The sequence below is a fragment of the Dasypus novemcinctus genome, chromosome 10, assembly GCF_030445035.2.
Source record: "Dasypus novemcinctus isolate mDasNov1 chromosome 10, mDasNov1.1.hap2, whole genome shotgun sequence".
In the NCBI taxonomy this organism is placed as follows: Eukaryota; Metazoa; Chordata; class Mammalia; order Cingulata; family Dasypodidae; genus Dasypus; species Dasypus novemcinctus.
The window spans coordinates 7,330,171-7,355,088 of NC_080682.1; the positions used below are offsets into that span (position 1 = coordinate 7,330,171).

The 24,918-nt window shown below is 39.7% G+C and overlaps 1 protein-coding gene across 2 annotated transcripts in view; it reads right to left on the reverse strand.

The window, feature by feature from the left end:
• Positions 1-24,918, reverse strand: part of KDM2A (lysine demethylase 2A) — a 132,855-nt gene that overhangs the window by 33,865 nt on the left and 74,072 nt on the right. Inside the window, exons 2-9 of one of the 2 annotated variants that reach the window (XM_004481583.5) lie at positions 12,970-13,464; positions 11,733-11,871; positions 10,899-10,977; positions 10,437-10,483; positions 6,232-6,410; positions 2,658-2,764; positions 2,202-2,295; positions 262-415 (exon numbers count right to left, since the gene is read on the reverse strand). In XM_004481583.5, the coding sequence (XP_004481640.2) occupies positions 262-415; positions 2,202-2,295; positions 2,658-2,764; positions 6,232-6,410; positions 10,437-10,483; positions 10,899-10,977; positions 11,733-11,871; positions 12,970-13,017 (847 nt within the window). In that variant the 5' untranslated portion in view covers positions 13,018-13,464. The remainder of the gene's footprint in view (positions 1-261; positions 416-2,201; positions 2,296-2,657; positions 2,765-6,231; positions 6,411-10,436; positions 10,484-10,898; positions 10,978-11,732; positions 11,872-12,969; positions 13,465-24,918) is intronic. The other variant, XM_058305113.2, reaches the window with a different exon arrangement.

Sequence of the window (24,918 nt, forward strand, 5' to 3'; positions counted from 1 at the left end):
TTACCAGGGCTAATACAGGGCCCAAACATGTAGAACTGAAGAGCCTCCACTAGCAATTCTGCTATACACCTTTGGTGAAAATTCACTGCCTTTTTTCCAAAACAAATTCTCAGTACCTACTCCATAATGACAGGAAAGAACACCACTGCTTTCTGCCTACCCCATCATCAAAGTAATTCTTGGTAGTAATCCATCAATTCCTTTAAGTTGAAGAAAATAAAGTGGCTAGAGTAAACAACCACTTTTTCCCACCTTGCTTACCTGAAGGAATGACGAAGGTATAGCCCTGCTTGAGCTCAATGCGCTGGCAATCTGACACCCGGTCACCCAGAAAGATGTCTCCCTGTTTCCCTGACAGCAGCCAATTCTCGTACAGCTCCAGGTTGTGGGCTGTAGGGGGGATGAGCCAGAAGACCTGTGAGTTAAAAAACTTCAGTCTGTTAACAGCCATTGACATGACCCAGTCATCTCCCTCAACTAAGAAACAGGTACAAAGTTAAGACCATCAAGTAGAAGAGAAACAGGCAATTCTCCTAGTCTACAGAATTTGACTATTTGGGAAACTTTAGAGGGCCCCAGAAAGTAGATCATTCTTGTCTTTCACTTGATCAAACAGCATTAGGGGCTTTCTTGGGATTTGACTATAAAATCCAGAAACCATCCAAGATTCAGAAAGAAGAGGGGCATTCAGCTTCTTAACTCAGGCAGTCCTTTATATGGCCTTTATAGTCCTACAAGAAGTACATGTAGTAAGGTACAATGTCTTTAAGAAACTGTCCTGGGTTGCTTTCGTTCAAGGTAGTAACCAAGACACTGGACAAAACTTCTCAAACAACATTGAATGGATAAAAAGTAAACAAAATTACTTTTGGATTTGAAGGTGTAATTGTACTAGATTAGGACCCCACTTTTTGTTCTTGTTTTTTTTTTTTTTTTTGGATATACTGGGGATTGAACCTAAGACCTTATACATGGGGAAGAAGTGCTCAATTACTGAGCTACATCTGCTCCCCAATAAGAGTTGGTTTTTTCATGTGTTTGTTTGTTTTAGGAGGTCCTGGGGATTGAATTTGGGACCTTGCACATATAAAGCAGGTGCTCAACCACTTGAGCTACATCCACTCCCCATGGACCTCACATTTTAAAAGCATTATCTATTTTCATTCTAGTACCACTTTTCTCTAAAGGGCCATAGCACACTAATGCATTCATTTCTAGTAAGGGAAAAAAAGTAACAAGAGTATACATTTTATAAACTTCTGCTCTTAATTCTAGAGTTCCATTCTCACCCCGCATTCAGAAACTGATAAACTGGATTATAATTCTTTACAAATTTACAAATGGGGATTATCTTTGAAAATCTGTTTACATCCTTGGAATGTAAATAGATTTTGGCCATAATTCAGACCAATGTCTCCATACAGGGAAAGTTGGTTTGGATCCTAATTTACTGCTTTCATTGTGAATCTATCCAAAATTTGTGTTCCCTTCCACTAATTTAATACACTTTCACGGAGAGAAACTGTCTTTGTAAAACCGCTTCCTTTGGAGAACTCTGTGTTTGGGAACATAGAAACAGGGCTGTTGGGAAATGGACTTTGGCCCAGTGGTTAGGGCGTCCGTCTACCACATGGGAGGGCCGCGGTTCAAACCCCGGGCCTCCTTGACCCGGGTGGAGCTGGCCCATGCGCAGTGCTGATGCGCGCAAGGAGTGCCGTGCCACACAGGGGTGTCCCCCGCGTAGGGGAGCCCCACTCGCAAGGAGTGCACCCATAAGGAGAGCCGCCCAGCGCGAAGGAGGGAGCAGCCTGCCCAGGAATGGCGCCGCCCACACTTCCCGTGCCGCTGACGACAACAGAAGCGGACAAAGAAACAAGACGCAGAAAACAGACAACCAGGGGAGGGGAGGGGAATTAAATAAAATAAAAATAAATCTTTAAAAAAAAAAAAAAGAAAAGAAACAGGGCTGTTGAGGTTTCCCAAGTACTGTGCTATGTTGGTGTTATAATAACGGACTAGATGAACACTAATTCCTAATTAACTCTAGCCAGGAATGTCAACTTAAACTATAATTCTCTCCAGATAGGAAGAGGACAATTTCCTAATAGATTCATTCTCACGATATATTAAGCATGCACAAACTGAAGTAAAGTCCTATAATCGGCTTCAGATTCCAACCCCCACCATAACTAAAACCGTACCTTTCCCCCTTGATGGATGTGATACCAAACAGAAGTACCACCAAAGTCCACGTGGAAGTCAGTATAGCAGCCTCGAACACTCATTAGACAGTACCTGACCCAAAAAAAGCAGCAGCATTAATGCACTGATGAGAAAAATAGGAACTGCCCCACCACAATGCTACCCTTTTCCTTTGTGTACACCCTTACCTTCTACCTCATCAACTAACTCCCATCAGGTGAGAGGAATGCAATTTCAATTCATCACATTACCAGAAGGACACATTTATTTTTTTAAAACTATGTGGTCATGGGCTATGGTACTCTTACACTTTTCCCTTTGAAACTGTAAAACCAACTAAGTAATTCATCTTTTTGATCATAGTACACAGAAACAAGAGTCCTATGGGAGGGAGCATTCCTTGCTCTAACTTCTTTCCACAACACCCTGAGGAAAATGCAGAGTAAGTCACTTACTTCTGCACTTTAGGGTACTGCATCTCCAGAATGGCATTTGTTGATTCTGTCTGACTTTCCTTCAAATGCCTTGGCCACATGTTGTCTACCCAGTCAATGAAATCCACCTTTAAAGAGAAGGAGGAAATGTTAGGCTTCAAACAAAGGGTGACGATTAAAAAGAATTTTCAAGTCAAGAAAAGAAGAATTCTCAAAATGCATACTGAAAGACTTATAATTTAATTTTAAGTAAATTAACATAATATGTAATCGTAGGGTCAGTAGGCGAACATTCTAGAAATAATTGTTAAATAATAAAATTGAATGGTTCCATAAACAGAATCATAAAGACAGCACTAATCAGAATGGAGTAATTAAAAGATACAGAAGCTACCTCCCTATATCACTGTTGGTATAATTTGCTGTTTATGTTTTTGATCCAATAAAAGGTGATGCCTGATAGGTATCTGTAAATTTACTGAAAGATGTACTACTGTTAGAGCACCTAAGATACCAAAAGTTAAATAAAAAGAAATCCAGCAGGGATTTGCAGCCTTGCATAGGTAATATGCTGTACAAACTAGTAGGCCAGTTATAGGTCTCTCATATTGTCTTGATATCATGCAAGTCCCTGGAATTCATCTGTACAATGGGGATAATTACCTCAAAGGGATGTTGTATATGTTAACATTTTTTGAAATAATGTTGTCAAAACATTTATGAATCTGCTGGAAGAAACAAGAAGTAAAAACAGTAAAAACTTAATTGAGGGAACAGATGTGGCTCAGCAGTTGAGCACCGGCTTCCCACATATGAGGACCCAGGGTCAATACCTGGTTCTGGGTATAAATAAGTAAGTAAATAAAAAAATAAATAAAATAAAAATGTTACTGCTTAAAAAAAAAAACCTAATTGAACACTTCATACTGAATTGTAATGTATCATGTACCTTCAAATGCCTGTAGCCAACCACTGAACTCTTAAGAAACAGTCTCGGGTAGAAAAGGTGTAAGAGCCAACCAACCATGAGTCTACCACAGTGCTGATGTTGGAATACCTAACTTATGGTTTTGAAAATATCTACCTGGTAAGTTTTATAATATAATCTGTGAGAGATTGTTTGGAAGACCAATATCACAGGAGTGACAAACAAAAGGAGGCACTGGGGATTAAACACGGGATCTCAAACATGGGAAGGAGGTGCTCAACCACTGAGCAACAGCACTCCCCTGAGCCAAGAGTTTTAACCAAACATCCACTAGGCCTCGAACACTGGATGAGCCCTCAGATTCCTTTTTTTCCCACATACAAAATCCAGTTTTCTTAATGTAATGACCAGCACCTTCAATCTCCTTGTATTAAGAGAATAAGAAATAACTGTACTTGCTCAATCCATATAATAACAGCTCTTATGTCTGAATGGGAAGAGAAAGAACTGGGAGTACATGAGTATTTTTTTTTTACATTTTTTAAACCAAGTATTCATTCAGAAAAAGCTAAAACTCTCTGACCAGAATTTCTCACCTGCAGCAACAAGTTAGTTATTATGTCCTCTCCTTACTTGGTATTATTAGGTATCAACTATGGAGAGTATATTGTGGCACCATGTTCACACATTTTTCCTTAGGTTAATCTTTAGCCTTTGGACAACCTTTTACGAAATGCCTTCATCCATATGAGAACCAGTTTCCAGCAAGAAAGTAAGGAAAACCGCCAGTTTCTATCTGTTCTGCACCAGTACGATGGTCAAACTGACTTGAAGTCCAATACCTAGGACTAATCTATTCATATATTGTGCAAAACAGTTCATGGCCTTCTCTGAACTAAATTTCCTATCAATAAATAAATTTGTATATTGTATCTATTGTCATATTTTATCTATTTCTCAATTATTGCTGGAATGATCTCTCTTCTCACCCAAGAACTTCACACTTTATACAAGCACCACAACGGGCACTTAATAGTTGCCAGCCTTACTTTAACAAGATATTCCTTCCGCCTGCAGCTGTATTCTCTACCCTCTTTCCCTCATTTCTTTCTTACCAATCACTTCCTCCAAAGAGCATCCACCAATTCTACTCCATTAGGTGAGCCCTGTCTATGCTCCCATGATACTCTGTATTTATATCTCTATCACCTAGTACAGTGTTTATCATGTGGTAGTCACCTGAGGAAATAATTCTTAAAGGTAGTGAGAATCGTAAGTGAACAAGAGATACGTAGCTCTAGGATTAAGAAACACCAATTGGAAGGGTTCTGGACCTTGACTATGGTGGTGGTTACATGAGTGACTATATTTGTCAACTCAATGAAATGTACATTTAACACAGGTACACATTATTGTAGGTCAACTGGACCTCATTAAAGTTATTTTAAAAAATCAGTATTGAGATACAGTATAGAAGATTATGGGGAAAAAATCCAGTAGAATAATAATCATGTTAGTGCTCACGTGACAAGATCATAAAAAGTTTGCTTGCTTTTAGGATGTGACCTTGGTAATAGCTCATTCAATCTTTCTGGCCATATTTTAGGTCCCGGAAAGATACTGGTACACTGTGGTCTCTGTCGCCTAGATAATTTTCTCACAGAGTCTACTCCTCCAGTTAAAGGTACAGCATTTTTAATTATATCCATAGTGTTTCTAAATTGAAATTCGAGAAATACTAAGGAAATATTTTTATAAACAATGTTGTTGTGATTTTTACATCCCTCTCCTGTTGAATTATTCATTTTTGAAAGTAATTAGTTTAAGTAGACCAAGTGTGGTTAAGAAGGCTAAATTCTTACCACCTGTCTTTCTTTATTTCTACATGACCAAACAAAAAGGATTCTTGTTGCTCTGGAGGGTAGGGAAGTTTTGCTTAATGAGAAATTTTGTATTTAGTTGTAGCATCTCCAGTAATAAGAAACTATGACAAGAAATTGCACTATCTCTTCAGACAATGGTGAAAAGACTAACAATGTTTCCCCCCTTTGTCTATATAAATCCATGTATTAGTGATAATAATAATGCAATTTATTAACAGGCTGAAGATATATATTAAGTAACTATGTTATAAGTAATTAACCATATTTCAACTTTGAAAATCAAAGGGAATACTTAGAATGATTTGAATGGACAGAAGATAAAACACTGAGACCTTAACTTCAATAAAATGATGAGAGCATTCCAAGTTCCACTATTCTACTAGTTATCAAACAGCATCTCATAAAATGATCACATAGCTTTCAACCAGCTTTCTCCCAAGCTTCTCAGCAAGTATAAACCTGTAGGCAAGCTGTTTCTTAGGTTAAGTTTCCTTCTGGCAGTTCTTATAGGAGAATCTTAAGACTCATCTCTACTATATGCTAAAGCCAGTGTTCCTAAATTAAATTACTAACAATAGGCTATCTATACAAAATGACAATAGGCTACCTATATAAAATCAAGTAACTTTGAAAAATGACGAACTTTCTAAAAATGTTATTCCTGTAAAATTGTCTTTTTCATCTTCATCTAAATCTTGGCGTATACAAAAAGTTATAAATTCTTCCAGTATATAAACAACCTTCTTGGTGATGATGACAATATGAGAAAAATGATTAGACTAACCGTAGAGGGCCTCTGTACCATATTCTCCAGCCTGGTGTGGCTAAACTCTAGGCTGATGACATTATAGAGTTTCTCTCGCTCCTCCTCTGGGGTCTCATAGTAGCGCGTCCACTGAGCCATGGTCATTTCAATGCCTTTCTGTGTGTTCACATCCATGACATCCACCATGCGACGACTCCCTGCCAGAAAAGAGGCACTGATCACCTTTAGTGAGCCACTAACAACCTTAAATATAAGAATATAAAACCACAAGAAGGAGGATATCAACTACCCTTTCTATTTAGGGTATTGAGTAGTAGACACTGAAGATAGTTCTCACTCAAAATGGATAGTCAAGATAAAATAAAATCACAGAATGGGAAAGACAACGGGTAATATTAAAAAATTATTCTCTGTGGCATTTACTATACGGTGAGGCACTAAACTTCACAGCGAATGTCTCATTTAATCTTAATAAATCGAGGAAATAGGTTGTAGGGAACTTGCAGACAGCAGGACATGAACTCAGGCAGTCTAATTCTAGAGTCTATCTTCTGATCCACTGAACTATACTGCTTTGATGTAGATTTGAAGATTGACCTAATCTATGCCCAGATTTGAATATGGGATCTACTATTCAGTATGCACTAAATGGAATTCATGCTGCCCATTTCCAAACTTGTCAAGGAGTATTTCTAATGTAAAACTATCTTTTTAATCATTCTACAAATATCTTACTGGATGACAGACACCATGTTTGATAGAAAGATTTATATCAGATTCTCAATCTGATAAAACAATTATGATAAAAGGCAGAATACTACAAAAGATAGCATAAAGTTATAGAGGGAAAAAAACAATAGGTTTGGAGTCAAAGAGACTTATCTATGGAAAATAAGTCCCAGCACCAATAGTACTTGGGCAAGTTATTTAACTTCTCTGAACCTTAAGTATCACCTTCTGTAAGTTGGGGATATCACTTTGTGGGCTACTGTGAGGATTTAAAGTGGATGAAGTAAAAATCACCAGCACATAGTAGGTGTTCAAACAACAATGAAAATAAAAGGCAAACATCATTTCCTATTAATCTGATCAGAAAAGGCTTTAAGAATAGAGGGGGAAGAACTATATAAGCTGGGTCTTGAAGAATAAGTAGAAGCTCAACAGAGAGAATTCCAGGCAGAGGCAGTAGCATAAGAGAAGAATGGGAAGGTAGTACAGCTAAAAGATTAAGAACATAATGGTCAAAGAAGGGAGTGGGAGGAAAAAAAAGATGACACAGGAACATTAAAACCATTGTTCGTCCTTTAAGAAGTGTACTTGTGTAAATAGACCAAGTCCTATTTGGACTTGGTCTCCAGCCTTCAAATAATTTACTTACCAATTAAAGAGATAATAGGCAAGAGAGCAAGAGTATGGCCCACAATGAAATAAGTAATTCAGAATACACATAAAAATATAACTAATGTAGGGAAGGGAACAAACCAACCCTTCATATTTTAGAAGAACAAGTAAGTGCTAAATCAAAACTACAAAGTTATCACTTTATACTCACTTGGATGGCCATAATTTTTTTTAAATATGGAAAATTACAAGGATTGGTGAAGATGTGGACAAATTCTAACATTCACACATTGCAGTTATGAATATAAAATGGTATAGCCACTATGGAAAAGAGTTTGTCAGTTCTTCAATAAAGTTAAACATAGAGTTACTATATGACTCAGCAATTCCACTCCTAGGTATATATCCAAAGAAATTGAAAACAAGTGTTAATAAGCAACTCTTTTCACAATGGCTAAAAGGTAGGAAAAACCCAAATGTCCACCAACAGATGAATGAATAAATAAAATGTGGTATATCCACATAATGGAATATTATTCAGCTATAAAAAGAAAGAAATGAATTAAATTTCTGGTCTTCTGGTTGAGCCAGATGGCAGCATTAAGATGCTCTAGGGTGCCATTCCACCACAGAATTTTTAAACAACTAGCAAAAACTAGCAAGGTCATCTCCCTCAAAATTCAAGAAAACAGTTTACAGGTTGCAGTAAATTGGTAAGTGCCGAATCAAGAAAAAACAGCTTGAAAAAAAAAATGCAGGGAAGCAGCTGTGGCTCAATCAGACGAGCTCCCATCTACCATATGGGAGGCTCTCAGTTTGCATCCTAGTGCATCCTTGTGAAGTTAAGCTCACCCACAGGCGCCATGGAGAGCTGACTCAGCAAAAAGGTGACGCAACAAAAGAAGGGAGACAAGCAAGAACACAGAAGAGCCTGCAGCAAATGGACACAGAAAGTAGACAGCAAGCAAGCTGTGAGAGGGGAGGGGAAAATAAATATAGACACAGAAGAACATACAGCAAAATGGACACAGAGAGCAGACAGTATGCAAAAAAAAAAAAAGTCACAAGGGGGGATTAAAAAAATGCAGGAGAAGCTTGTGGTACCCTTGCTGGCTCCATTCCCACCCCCACACACACACACCAGCACTAGCCTGCGCTCCCATTTTGAGTCCCTGGACCTATTTCACACGGAGCATACTAGAATGTCTATAAATAGATGCCAATCTATTGGTAAAATCCAACATAGAAACAGTGAAGGGATGAATAAGAGATTAGAAAAAAATTCTCTACTTAGACTATCTGTGTGACTTTTACTGTTTAGATAAACAGAAGAGTCATCAAGAAGCCTAGAGGGAGGGAAGTGGACTTGGCCCAATGGTAGGGCATCCGTCTACCACATGGGAGGTCTAAGGTTCAAACCCAGGGCCTCCTGACCTGTGTGATGAGTTGGCCCACGCGCAGTGCTGATGCGTGGCAAGGAGTGCTGTGCGACGCAGGGGTGTCCCCCACATAGGGGAGCAACACGCACAAGGAGTGTGCCCCGTAAGGAGAGCCCCCAGTGTGAAAAAAGTACAGCTTGCCCAGGAATGGCGCTGCACACACGGAGAGCTGACACAGCAAGATGACGCAACAAAATGAGACACAGATTTCAGGTGCCATTGACAATACAAACTGACACAGAAGAATACACAACGAATGGACACAGAGAGCAGACAACTGGTGCGGGGGCGGGGGCAGGGAAGGGGAGAGAAATAAATAAATAAAGAAAGAAGTCTAGAGGGAAGCAGATGTCGCTCAAGCAGTTGGGTGCCCACCTACCACATGGTGGGGTGGGGAAGGTCCCACATTCAGTGCCCGGTGCCTCCTAAAGATGAGCAAGGCAGGAGCTGATGCTACAGTGCGATGAGCTGACACAAGATGACACAACGAGGCGATACAACAAGGACAGACAGTGAAAGACTCAAAGAGCAGGCAGCAGGGTGGCTCAAGTGATTGGGCCACTCCCTCCCAAATGGTAGGCCCTGGGTTCAGTTCCTGGTGCCTCCTAAAAGATGAGCAGACAGAAAGTAGACCGCGAGCGCAAAAACAGGGAGGAGGATAAATAAATAAATCTTTTTAAGAAGAACTCTAGAAAGGGCTCTCCCTCAAGTGGCCTAGAGATAGTACTACAATACTTAATTTCTAATGCAAAAGAAGGCACTGGAGCTTCAGTTAAAAGATAAAACATAGTAGAAGCTGTAGTTTTAGGAGAGAGTCTTAAAAACTTCTGTTTCATGTACTATAGGAAACATTTACCCCACTCTACTGCTTTATCATGAACATGAAAGTTACCATCTCTCAACTCCTAAGAGTCCTGGGATGTCCTCAGGGCTATACTAAATATCAATGATCTTAGAAAATCAAGCTAAACCTTTGCTGACACCAGGAAGGTTTCTTAATTTAGTTCTAATTTGTTTCCTTTTCCTACATTTTGAATATAATGAAATTTAAATCCAATTATATAAAAACCCAAGTTAACCACTCACAGATGAAGAGAAATTTTAAGGTATCCACTTTGCAGCTTACAAAGTTTCCAGCCTTAGCGAGGTTACCAAATGTTTAGCCAAGTTACCAAATGTACCAGTAGTGCTTTCAGGGAAAGGAAGGGAATCACAAACATGATGAAGCTTTACTCTTGGCTAAGATATACAATCTTTTACTTTCCTGGGCACGGTACTCCAGAAGGCAGGTCCTTTATGCAGAGGGGGAAGGATGCACAGAGATAAGATGGGAGGTAAGGAAAGAAGTGGAGGTTCAAATGCTCTAATATATTCCAATGTTCCTGAGTCTTACAATCTCAGTCACTGCCTCAAAGACACAGAGGTCAAGAAGTTGATACTTACCCACACACATTTTGACATCATTCACAGTGAAGTCTGGATCTGGCATCCTATGAAACAAATACAAGTAAGTACCAATGAAAAGTACATCTTCTCTAGTCAGTATGTTTTTCTTAAAATACTGAGAACTAACCAATCAAGCACTTAGATCTTCACATTTAGGTTGAAAACTATTTTTAAAATATGTGATCATATATGTGCATATATACTTAGGAAGAAAGAATATACAACAAAATCTTAACAGTGATTATCTGAGGGTGGTATATTTCAGGAGATTTAAATCTTTTTAGTTTGTGTTTATTTCTCATTTACCTATAATGAACATGAATATCTGTGTAACAAAAGACAGAATAAAAATGGGATATTTATCAATTATCTACTGCTTTGGGTTATCAATACTGTCTACAACACTGACCACAGCATGGTCATTTCCCAACCAAATCTAATCAGTCCAAGAACACTTACTTTATTCCAAGTCCATCAGAATTCTTGAAAATCAGAGGGTCTCTCAAGCCACCCCGCTGAATATACTCTACATTAAAATCTGTCATTACAGGAAAACAATTGTTAGAGAGGAAAGAGGTATAACTGAAAACAGATAAAAGGATCATAAAAGAACCCTAAGCAATAAGGTAGAGGTAGTGTTTATTATTCTGTGAACAGTTATACTCTATTAGACAATAAACGCTTGTTACTAAGAAGGGTTTCTTAAGATACAGAGAGAGCATATTGAGAAGTAGGGCTTGAGTAGCCTGTTTGCTAAGCTATTATTTCCAAAGGAAATTCAGAACTTAACCAACAGGGGATAGTACTATTACGGAGTCATCCCATAAATGCTAAGAGGAAATGATCATCACCCTGTCTTTTATTGGTCAAAAAAATTAAATTTTGTCCTCTAAAATATACATTAAGACATCCATGTCAGTTTGCCAAGGAGCAAAGCTGTATGGTACACATGGGATTCCCATCTTCACTTCTGGTGGGGCAGGTATATGACGAGAGTTTTAATTGCACTATTTTTCATTAAGCCTAATCAACAGATGGGAGAAGAAATAGGCCTTTAGGAAAAACCTCCAACAACATACCTGCCATAAAAAAAGCTTATTTCTAATATAGAAGGGAATGACTCACAGGGTGGGAGGAGGGGTGAGGGTGGGGGAGCAAGTGGCACTGGGTAACAAGAGAAAATAAACAGCATAATGAAGCAATATTTTAGCTGCATGGATGCTGAGTCCACAGTTCCCTGAGGTTACAACTTGCTACATCACAAAACTGCAGTCTGATGAAAATGATACTGACCTTTTCCCTCCATAAAAGTAACAAAATTGGCATTATATTTGTTGGTATGGAGTTTCTCTTCCAAGTCAAAAGTTCTTTTCCCTTCAATTTCATCATCTGAAATGCCATCATCTTCATAGCGCCGTCGCATGGTACCACGCTGGAGAGAGAGGAGACATAAGGATGAAATGATGTACTTTTTCATGTCTATCAAAAAGGGGGTTGTTGCAGTTTGATAGTTATGAATCCCAAAAATTGACACTGGATTATGTTTGTAATCTGATCTGTACCTGGGCATGATTGAATTATGATTAGGGTGTTGAGTCCCCGCCCATCAAGGAGTGGGGACTCACAGATAAAAAGGCATGGCAAAGAACAGAGTTAAGGGTTTTCTGATGTTAGAGTTGTGATGTTTGAAGTTTGATGCTGAAGACTTAAGCTGGAGCCCCGGCAAGTAAGCTCACAGTGGAAAGAGAAGTCAGCCCCAGGAAGAAAGGAACCTTGAATCCAGAGAAAAGCAAGCCCAGGAATGTAGGAACCCAGGAAGCCTGAACCCTCGCAGATGTCGGCAGCCATCTTGCTCCAAACAGACTTTGGTGAGGGAAGTAACTTATGCTTTATGGGCTGGTATCTGTAAGCTCCTACCCCAAATAAACACTCTTTATAAAAAGCCAACCAATTTCTGGTATTTTGCATCAGCACCCTTTTGGCTGACTAATATAGGGGTATAATTTATCTACATGTCCAAAGTGCTACTTCTAACTTCAGCCACTAAGATAAACATCAATTTTACAGATCTTTTCTTTCGTTCATCTAAAATTCAGCTAATGTTTTCAGAATTCTTAGAGTATAACAAACTTTTTAGTGAGCCAATGGCTTCCTACTTAGGAATTTTACACCTGCTCTTCGAGCTTAGAAATACTCATTCCCAATAAAAATACTACCAAATAGGGTCTGGTAAACATTTCATTTGTCTGTCATTGCTAAGCAGAGTGGGGACAAACTGACTTTATGAACATTTCAAGTCAGAGTACAAATTTATAATTTTTTCATAGGGGAAAGCTGTATGTGTATCACCTTTCTAAAACAACCTTCAAGAATAGCTAAAACACATTTGAGTTAATAGAAAAACCTATCTCAGATAAAGGAAGAAAGTTAATCTGAACAGTAGTTTACCAAACAATAGAGCATAAACAGATACTTTAAAATATATATATTTTATTGATTATTTCTCCCCCCTCTCCTTATTTGCACTCACTGTCTGCTCTCTGCATATGTTCATTGTGTGCTCTCCATGTCTGCTCATCTTTTCCTTAGGAGGCACTGGAAACTGAACCGAGGACCTCCCACGTGAGAGGAAAGCGCCCAATCACTTGAGCCACCTCCACTCGTTTGTTGCGTCTCTCCTTCTATTTCCTAGTTGTGTCTCCTCATTGCATCATCCTGTTGCATCAATTCACTGAGCCTGTCGCATCACCTCACTGTCTTTTTTAGAAGGCAGCGGGAACCAAATCAGGGACCTCCTGTGTGATAGGCAGGTGCCCAAATGCTTGAGTCACATCTGTTTTCCAATATTTACTTTCAAAAAATTCTATCTATCCAAAGATACACAAATGGCCAATACGCATAAAAAAAGATGCCCAACATCATTAGTGACTAAGGAAATACCAATCAAAACCACAATGCAGAGGAGCGGAGGAGATGTGCCTCAAGCAGTTGAGCACCTACGTCCAACATGAGAGGTTCCCAGTACCTAAGGAAAACAGAAATAAACAACAAGCAAAATCAAATGTAAAAACCAACTCAGGGGAGTCTACATGGTTCAATGATTGGGCTCTGGCTCCCCACATACAAGATTCTGGGTTCATTCCCCAGCCCCTGGTATCACAAACAAACAAACAAACAACCCACAATACCACGGTGACGTATTAACTGGCATAGGAGCATGGTGCATGCAAACTATTCTCAAATGTTTAGAAAGTAGATTAGTGTGGATGGATGGATGGATGGATGGATGGATGGATGGATGGATGGATGGATGGATGGGTAGGTAGGTAGGTAGAGAGGCAGGGGAGGGAGGGAGTACTAACATGCTAAAGGTTGGTGAATCTGGAAGGCTAAGTTGGTATATATGGGAATTAATTTGTAATGTTTTATTATTACTTTTGCAACTTTCCTGTAACTTTGAAATTATTTCAAAATAAAAAATATAATATGTTGCTTATGTTGCAAATTCACAGCCTCAGAACTATAAACTTTTGCCCTAAATAAAATAAAAAGCCAAATCATTTTTGGGTACATTATGACAGCAGCCTAGCAAACTTAAGATAACTTCCATATAAATGTGATGAATAGGGGTTGGGGGCGGTGGGGTTGATTGGGACCTCATATTTTTTTAATGTAATTTTTAAAAATAAATAATTTTAATTTAAAAAAAGAGAAAAAAAATGTGATGAATGCATTCGCCATTTCTTAAAAGAAAGCAGTTGGAATTTTGATACGGATTGCAATGAATCTGAAATCACTTTGGGTAAAATGGCATCTTAACAATATTTAGTCTTCTAATCCATGAACATAAAATGTCCTTCCATTTGTTTAGGCCTTCTATGACTGAAGTATTGATTTACAGTTTTCTGTGTATAAATCCTTTACATACTTACTTACACTTATTTCTTTTTTAAATTTTATTTTGTACATTAATTGAAAATAAACTATAATTAAGAAATAAAAAGAAAACAGTTGAGTAAAAACAGTTTTCAATTAAATGCATTGGATATATGATTTTTTTAAAAATCATACAATATATTACACAATATATTTGGTTCGTAGTAATGTAATCATACAGTATTTGTCCTTTTCTGTCTGGCTTGCTTCGCTCCAGGTTCATCCATGTTGTCATATGCTTTACAACTTCATATCTTCTTACAGTTGAATAATATTCTATTCTGTGAATACACCACAGTTTGTTTATCCTTTCACTGGTTGATGGATACCTGGGTTGTTTCCAAATTTGGCAATAATTGGTGAATAATACCACTATGAACATTGGTGTGCAAATGTCTGTGTCACTGCTCTCAGTTCTTCTTGGTATATACCCAGTAGTGGTATTGCAGGGTGATGTGGCAAGTCTATATTAAACTTCTTTAGGAACTGCCAAACCATTCTGCATTCCCAACAACAGTGAATAAGTGTTCGTATCGGTCTGCATCCTCTCCAACACTTGTAGTTTTCTGTTTTAATAGTGGCCATTCTGATACGTGTGAAATGATATCTCATTGTAGTTTTGATTTGCATTCCCCTAATCATGAGTGATGTTGAAAGGTTTTTCATGTTTTTGCCATTTGTATTTCTTCTTTGGATAAATGTCTATTCAAGCCTTTGGCCCATTTTTTAATTAGTTCATTTATTTTTATTATATTTTTATTATTGAGTTGTAACATCCCTTTATATAGTGGATATTAAAACACTTGTCTGACATGTGATTTTCAAATATTTTTTTCCCATTGAGTTGGCTGCCTTCTCACCCTTTTGACAAAGACCTGTGAGGTGCAAAAGCATTTACTTTTAAGGAGGTCCCACTTAGTTATCTTTCCTTTTCTTGCACGTGCTTTGGGTGTAAGGTCCAAGAAATCACTACCTACTACAAGGTCTTGAAGATGTTGCCCTATATTTTCTTTACTCCATTTTCTTTACTAGTTTTATGGTTTTGGCTTTTATATTTAGGTCTTAGATCCATTTTGAGTTGATTCTTGTATAGGATGTGAGACGGGGTCCTCTTTCATTCTTTGGTTATAAATAACCAGTTCTCCCAGAACCATTTGTTGAAGAGAATGATTCTGTTAACATGGACTTGGTAGGTTTGTCAAAAACCAGTTGGCCATATAGGTGAGGGTTTATTTCTAGATTTTCAATTATATTCCACTGATTGATATGTCTATCTTTATGCCAGTACCATGCTGTTTTGACTACTGTAGCTTTGTAATATGTTTCAAGGTCAAGCAGTAGAATTCCTCGCACGTTCTGCCATGCTGTAATGATAGGTCTTCAGAAACTTGCAAAGACAGACAATGAGAACATTTTAAAGTTCAGTTGTATTTTCTGTTTGTTTGTTTCTGAGTTACCAGGGTTGGGAACTGAACCCAAGACCTCGAATGTGGGAAGCTGGCGCTCAACCACTGAGCCACATCGGCTTCCTTGAATTGTTTTTTTCATTTGTTAGCTTTTTGTTTGTTTCTGTTTTTAGGATACACCAGGGACCAAGCACAGGACCTGGTTTTTGAGATACTGGTCCTGCAAAGGTGGATTCATTTTGCAAATGCTTGTAGTTTCTGTTTATGAATATTGCATGCTCACTTTCATATTTGAAGGACAATTTTGCAGGATAAAGAATTCTTGGTTGGCAGTTTTTCTCTTTCAGTATCCTAGCTATATCATTCCACTGTATTCTCGCCTCCATGGTTTCTGAAGAGAAATCCACACTAAGTCTTATTGAGCATACTTTGTATTTGATGATTTGCTTCTCCCTTGCTGCTCTCATGATTTTCTCTTGATCTTTGACATTCTGAGTAGAATGTGTCTTGGAATAGGCCTATTCAGAATTATTCTGATAGGGGTATGGTGCACTTCTTGGACATGAAAGTTCACATCTTTTGTGGCTTTGGGAAATTTTCAGCTCAAGGGTACTTCCTCAAATACTCTTTCTGCCCATTCTCTTCTCCTTCTGGAACTTCCATTTTGTGTTGTCATTCAACTCTATGAGCCCCTATTCAATTTTTCCCAATCTTTTCTCTTTGTGTTCTTTTCTCTCTTCAATTTCAGCTGTTCTGTCTTCACTATCATTTATTCTTTCTTCTATCATTTCAAGTCTGCTGTTATATGCCTCTAATGTGTATGTGTGTGTTTTTTAAAGATTTTTAATTTATTCCCTGGCCCCCCCCCAAGGTTTGCTTGCTGTCTGCTCTGTGTCCATTCGCTGCATGTTCTTCTGTGTCTGCTTGCCTCCCTTTGTTGTGTCATCTTGCTGTGCCAGCTCTCCGCGGGCACAGGCTTGTCAGTTTTCCGTGGATATGGGCCAGCTTGCCTTCACAAGGAGGCCCTGGGTTCGCACCCCATATGGTAGATGGGAGCCCAATGGATTGGGCCACAGGCACTTCCCTCTGTGTTTTTGATCTCACCTATTGAGCCTTTCATTCCCATGACCTCTGTTACTTTTCTGTTCAGGATTTCAAATTTTTCTTTGTGCTTGCTCAAAGTCTTGTTTTTTTCCCCTCCTCAATGTCTTTAATTTTATTTTTTATCTCAATGTCTTCTTGATGTCATTTATCTTTGTAGTCATATTCTTTCAACTCACTAATTTGATTTTGGAAATTTGTGCACAACTTGCTAAATAGTTGTCTCAAATCCTGTGTCTCGTCTTGGGCTTTGATATATCCTTTTCTTGGGCCATGTCTTCCATTTCCTTAGTATGGCTCATAATTTTTTGCTGATGTCTAGGAATCTGATTAGGATGTAGTTTACTCAAACATTCAATATCTTTCTCTTTTGTAGGGATTTAGAGATGGGAGGCTATGTATTACCATTCCTTTTTGATTCTTGCCTTGACCTGGATTGTTAGAATGTCTCTGCTAGTTACTCAGAAGTGGGCTCTGGACCCAGTAACTGGTTGCAGACCTACTTCCTAGGGCCTTGGGGAAGGAAGTTATAAAGGCCCAAGAAAGCCTCTCACTTACTTTTAATTTTCTCACATGCACTTCCTCGTTCTGCCAGCAGATGGTGCTCTTTGGCAATGCTCAGTTCAGGGCCTGGTGGGAGTGTATTTGTTGCAACACAGACTGGATCATTGTGACAGAGCTTCCTGCCTGGGGGCTGAGGGCCTTGTAATTCAAACTTTCTCAGAGACAGTTCTCCAGCCTTCTCTGGCAGCCCCCTCCCTTTTCCCAGGTAGGAAATACTTCCACTCCCCTCTGAATCCTCAACAATCCGTGCAGGTTTGTAGAGAAGGAGATTGGAAGTGTTGTCTATCTTTAGCCTCTCGCAGCTCCCAAGGGAAATAATGGCTGTGGCCCCACCAGGCCTGGAAGGGCGGCTGGGATACAGCAGACCAAATCTGTGAGTCAAAAGCTGAGTCAGCCTTAGGCTGTGTCCTTCTCTCTCACCTTTCCTGGAGTGGTGGATTCTTTGAGCCCCCTTTGTCTGTAGCTGCTCAGGGCAGGAAGAGTTCTAAAGTGTCTTTAGTGTGGGGGACTATGCTGGAGGCAGTAGCCACTGGTTTCAACTCACAATTCTGTCCTTTGATTTCCTTCCTTTGTTCCTTTCTCCTCTGGGCAGTACTGCCCTAGTGTCCTAATCCTTAGGTCATCGTGTTACAGCCTATCCTCTAGCTATTTTCCTGGAGGGAAAAACAGTCCTGTTTCTTTCTAGCCTGCCAATTTCCTGGAAGTCCTACTTTGCAATTACATTTATTTCCAGATACTCAATTCTGAGGTTTTTTTTCTTGATTTCCTCTCTAGATTGTTCAGATTGTGTATACAAATGCTACTAATTTGGCATGGTGACCTTGTATCCTTCCACTTATTAGCTCTAGTCACTTTACTTGGGGATAGTTCAGGATTTTCTACCTATAGGATTATATCATCTGCAAAGAGGGTAAGTTTTACTTCCTCCTTTCCAAATGTGATATTTTTTCTTTTTCTTGCCTAATTGCTCTGGTTAAAACATCCAATGCAATGTTGTATAACAACGGTGATTCTAGCATCCTTGTCTTAGTCTTAGAGGGAAAGTTTTCAGCTTTTGACCATTATGTGGTTTTTTAATATCTATTCTTTCCCATGTGGAGGAAATACCCTCTTGTTCCTAATTTTCTCAGTGTTTTAATCAAGAAGGAGTACTGGATTTTGTCAAATGATTGTTCTGCATCAACTGCAATGATCATCTAGGTTTTTTCCCACATTCTTTCAATGTGGTGTTATCACATTAATTGCTTTTCTTATGCTTAACCACCCTTGCATACCTTAGATGAATCCCATCTGACCATGGTGTATAATTTAATGTGCTGCTGGATTCAGCTTGCTAGTATTTTGTTGATGATCTTTTTTTTTTTTTTAAAGATTAATTTTTATTTATTTAATTCCCCTCCCCTCTCCCGGTTGTCTGTTTTCTGTGTCTTTTTGCTGCGTCTTGTTTCTTTGTCCGCTTCTGTTGTCGTCAGCAGCACGGGAAGTGTGGGCGGGAAGTGTGGGCGGCGCCATTCCTGGGCAGGCTGCACTTTCCTTCGCGCTGGGTGGCTCTCCTTACGGGTGCACTCCTTGCGCGTGGGGCTCCCCTACGTGGGGGACACCCGTGTGGCAGGGCACTCCTTGCGCGCATCACCACTGTGCATGGGCCAGCTCCACACGGGTCAAGGAGGCCTGGGGTTTGAACCGCAGACCTGCCATGTGGTAGACGGACGTCCTAACCACTGGGCCAAAGTCCGTTTCCCTGTTGAAGATCTTTACATGTATAATATTCATAAGGGATAATGGTCTTTTTTTTTTTTTAAGATTTCTTTCTTTCTTTCCCCTTCCCTCCTGTTGTCTGCTCTCTGTGTCCATTCACTATGTGTTCTTCTGCATCTGCATGCATTGTCATGTGGCACCGGGAAACTGCGTCTCTTTTTTGTTGCATTATCTTGCAGCATGGGGTGTGTGTGTGTGTGTGTGTGTGTGTGTGTGTGTGTGTGTGTGTGTGGCCACTCCTGGGCAGGCTGTGCTTTTTTTCACATGGGGTAGCTCTCCTTGTGGGGCGCACTCTTTGCACGTGGGGCACCCCTATGCGGGGGGGCTCCCCTGCATAGAGTGGCACTCCTTGTGCGCGGCAGAACTGCACATGGGCCAGCTCACCGCACGGGTCAGGAGGTCCTGGGTATTGAACCCTGGACCCTCCATATGGGAGGTGGACCTCTATCAGTTGAGCCATATCTGCTTCCCAGGAAATGGTCTTTAATTTCCTTTTCTTGTGGTAGCTTTAGTTTTGTTGTTAGGGTGATCAGACTGCTGGCCTCATAGGGTGCCTTAGGAAGTGTTCCCACATTGTCTTTTTTTTTTTGTGAGCAATTACTGGTGTTAATTTTTTTTTTTTAAGATTTATTTCTCCCCACCCCCTCATTGTTTGCACTTGCTGTGTGCTTTCTCTTTAGGGGGCACCAGGAACTGAACCCAGGACCCATTGCCAATGTGGTAGGGGAGGAACCTAATTGCTTAAGCCACATCCATTCCCTGCTTTCTTACATCTCATTATGTTTCTTCTTCTTGTGTCTCATGTCATTTTGTTGAGTCAGCTTGCCGTGCCTGCCCGTTATGTCAGCTAGCTCTCCTGCTTGTTTTCTTTAGGAGGCACTGGGAATCTCTGTTCCCTGCTTTGTTGTCTCTCATTATGGTTTCTTCTTCTGTCTCTTACTGTGTCATCTTGTTTTATCAGCTTGCCGTGCCTGCCCATCATGCCCGCTCACTATCTTCTTTAGGAGGCGCTGGGAACTGAAATACAGACCTTCCATGTGGTAAGTGAGAGCTCAGTTGCCTGAGCCACATCCACTCCCCTGTTAAATCTTTTTGGAATATTTGGTAAGATTCACTAGTGAAGATATTTATTCCTGGACTTTCCTCTGTTGGGAGATTTTGGATGACTGATTCAAGTTCTTTAATTGTTATTTATTTTTAAAAATCTTCTTTCCTTTTTGAGTCAGTTTAGGTAGTTTGTATGTTTCTAGGAAACTGTCCACTCATCTAGGTTAACTAATTTGTTAGTGGAGAGTTTTTCAGGATATCCTCTGACAATACTTACCAATTCTATGAGGTCAGTAGTAATGTCCCCTACCACTACTGCTTTCATCTCTGATTTTAGTTATTTGCATCCTCCTCTAATCTTTCAGTCTAGCTAAAGGTTTATCCATGTTATTGATCTTTTCAAAGAACCAACTTTTGCTTTAATTGATGCATTTTTTGTTTCTTTGTTTCCTATTTCATTTTTCTCTACTTTTTATTTTTTTCCTTCTGCTCACTTTGGAAAGTGTTTAAGATTGCACTTCTTTTTCTATATTCTCCAATTGTGAATTTAGCTCTCTGATGAAAGATCTTTCTTCTTTTCCAATGTAAACATAAATTTAGAGCTATGAATCTCTCTCTCAGCACATTCTTTGCTGTATCCCTTAAGTTCTGGTATGCTGTTTCTCCTTACCCCCCAGAATGGCATCCTGTCTGTTTGCTTATTATTTTTTTGCTCTGTTTGCACTCATTGTTTACACGTTGTTTTTGCTAGTTGTCTGTTTTCTCTTTAGAAGGCACAGGAAACTGAACCGAGGACCTCCTGTGGGATTCAGGTGCTCAACTGCTTGAGCCTTGCCCACTCCCTGCTCCTTTGTTTCTGCTCACTGTCTGCTTATCTTCTTTAGGAGGCACCAGGAACTAAACCCAGGACTGCCCAAGTGGGAGGTGGCACTCAACTTCTTGAGCCACATCTACTCATGTTGCTTTTTGTGTTCTTCTGCCTCAAGATATTTTACAATTTCCATTTTGATTGCTTCTTTGATCCACTGATAGTTTAAAACTACTTTTATATTTCCACTTATTTGTGAATTTTCCATTTCTCCCTCTGTTATACATATCTAGCTTCATTTCATTGTGGTCAAAGAAGATACATTGCAGGATTTCAATATTTTTTTAATTTATTAAGATGATTTGTGAACTAACATTTGGTCTATCCTGGAGAATGATCCATGTGCACTAGAGAAGAATTGTACCCTGCTGTTGCTGGGTGAAGTATTAGGTCTAGTTTTCAAGTTTTCTATTTCCTTATTGAGCTTTTATCTAGATGTTCAATCTATTATTATTAAAAGTGGTGCACTTGGGGAAGCAGCTGTGGCTCAACCAGTTGAGTGCCCACCTACCACATGGGAGGTCCCAGGTTCTGGTCCCAGTGCCTCCTAAAGAACACAACTAGCAGACGCCACAGCCTGCAGGGAGCGATGTGGCTCAAAAGCTGTTGGGCATTCGCCTTCCACGTGGGAGGGTCCCAGGTTCAGTTCCCGGTGCCTCCTGGAGAAGGTGAGCCAACAACGAGGAGACAGATGAGAGAACCATCTGGAGGTGGGAGACAAAAATAAGTAAATAAAAAAAGTGGTGCACTGAAGTCTCCTATTATTAATGTAGGACCATCAATTTCTACCTTCAAATCTGTTCAACATTTACTTCATATATTTTGGGGCTCTGTTAGGTGCATATAAACTTATAATTACTTTGTTTTCTTGTTGAATTGATTCCTTTATCAGTATGTAGTAACCTTTTCCCTTGATCAGTTTCTGATTTAAAGTCTATTTTACTTTATATTAGGACAGATATGACAGCACTTTTTTGATTACTATTTGCATGGTATATATTTTTCCACACTTGCACTTTCAACCCACTTGTGTCTTTGAATTTAAGGCAAGTTTCTTCTAAACAGCATATAGTTGGGTCATGCTTTTTTACCCATTCTGCCAATCTCTGCCCCTTGAATGGATAATTTAATCCATTTACATACAAAGTAACTACTGGTAATGAACAATTTATTCCTACCATTTTGCTATTTGGTCTTTTGTTATATCTTTTTGACTGTCAACTCTTCCATTGATGCCTACTTTACTATTTACTTGATTCTTTGTATTGTACCATTTTAAGTCCTTTCTCATTTTCTTCTGCATGTATTTTTCATATATTTTCTTTGTGGTTACCATGGGGCTTAAATTTAACCTAAATCTATGATTTTATACCAACTTACTTTCGATAGCATACACAGACTTAACACTTTAAAATATTAAAATGTAAAGTGTAAAGCAAAAGAGAACAAGAAAAAAATTGACAGAGATGACCAGACTTTGGACATACCACACAAAGACTTAAAAAAAAAAAAAAAAAAGACCCTTAGTGTATTCAAGGAGATAAAGGAAAACACAGGGAATGAACTAAAGGTAACAGGAAAACAATGAGTGAACAATATGAGAATCTCAGTAAAGAAGTAGAAATCTTAAAAATCAATCCAGGGTAGCAGACGTGGCTCAACTGATAGAGCATCCGCCTACCATATAGGAGGTCCAGGGTTCAAACCCAGGGCCTCCTGGCCTATGTGGTGAACTGGCCCATGTGCAGTGCTGCTACATGCAAGGAGTGTCAAGTTACACAGGGGTACCCCCCACATAGGGGAGCCTCACGTGCAAGGAGTGCGCCCTGCAACTAAGAGTGACCCCATGTGAAAAAGTGCAGCCCGCCTAGGAGTGGCGCCACACACATGGAGAGGACACAGAAAGATGACGCAACAAAAAGAGACACAGATTCCCAGTGTCGCCGAGAATGCAAGCAGACACAGAACACAGCAAATGGACACAAGAGAGCAGACAATGGGGGGGGGCACAGAAGAGGGGAGAGAAACAAAAATAAATCTTGGAAAAAAAAAAAGACTTGACATTTCTTTAAAAAAAAGGACAATCAGTCCAAACAGAAATACTAAAGTTGAAGACCACAGTAACTGAAATGAAAAATTCAGCAGACTGGAGCTGGCAGAAGAAGGATCAGTGAGCTTGGAATACAAGACAATTGAAATAATTCAGGCCAAGGACCAGAAAGTAAAAAGAATTAGAAAAAGTGAAAATAGCATAAAAGACCTATAGGATACCATCAAGAGTACCAATATACACATAATGGGAATTCTAAAGGGAAAAAAAGGAGTACAAGGAATAATGACAAAGAATATGCCAAACTTGGGAAGACATGAACATTCACATCTAAGAAGCCCATCAGACACCAAACAGGATAAACTCAAAGAGAAATACTCCCAGACATATAGTGGCCAGGCTGCTGAAAGCAAAGGAGAAAGTTCTAAGGGTTGCAAAAAAAAAAAGTAGCCTGCTACAGGCAAGGGAATCCCCAATTTTATTAAATGCTAATTTCTCATCAGAAATCATGAAGGAAAAAGACAGTGGCTTGAAATACTTAAAGTGCAGATAGAAAACAACTGTCAACCAAGAATTTTATATCTGGTAAGATGTCTTTCAAAAATGAAAGAGAGGGAAGTGGACTTGGCTCAACAGATAGAGCGTCTGCCTACCACATGGGAGGTCCATGGTTCAAACCCAGGGCCTCCTTGACCTGTGTGGCGCTGGCCCACGTGCAGTGCTGATGCATGCAAGGAGTGCCATGCCACGCTAGGGTGTCCCCTGTGTAGGGGAGCCCCATGCGCAAGGAGTGTGCCCTGTAAGGAGAGCCGTCCCACGTGAAAGTTCAGCCTGCCCAGAAATGGCGCGGCACACATGAAGAGCTGACACAGCAAGATAACACAACAAAAAGAGACACAGATTCCCGGTGTCGCTGACAAGAACAAAAGCGGACACAGAAGAACACACAGCGAATGGACACAGAGAGCAGATAACTTGGGGGGGCGGGGGAAGGAAGGGGAGAGATAAATAAAAATAAATCTTTAAAAAAAAATGAGAGATTAAGACATTCCCCAATAAACAAAATCTGAGGGAGTTCAATATCACTAGACCTGCCCTACAAGCAACGCTAAAAGGGAGTTCTTCATACTGAAGGAAAGGACACTAGACAGTGGAAAAAAATAACAAAGAAATAAAGGCCTCTAGTAAAGTTAGCCATCTGGGTAATTATAAACGCCAGCACTATTGTATTTTATTTTTTGTTATCTAACTTCATTTCTTACAGGTACTGAAGTGTAAATGCATAAAAAGTAATGAGGGAAGTGGATGTGGCTCAACTGATAGAGCGTCTGCCTACCATATGGAGGGTCCAGGGTTTGATACCCAGGGCCTCCTGACCCATGTCATAAGCTGGCCCACGTGTAGTGCTGCCACATGCAAGAAGTGCCGTGCCATCTAGGGGCGCCCCTGTGTAGGGGTGCTCCCCGCGCAAGGAGTGTGCCCCACAAGGAGAGCTGCCCTGTGTGAAAAAAGCTCAGCCTGACCAGAAGTGGCACCGCACACACAGAGAGCTGACTCAGGAAGATAATGCAACAAAAAAGAGACGCAGTTTCCTAGTGCCGCCTGACAATGCAAGCAGATGCAGAAGAACACACAGCAAAATGGATGCAGAGAGCAGACAACGAGGGGAAGGGGAAAGAAATAAAATAAATCTTGAAAAGAAAAAGAAAAAATAGTATTATTATTTTTAAAAGTAAAGGTAAGTCAATG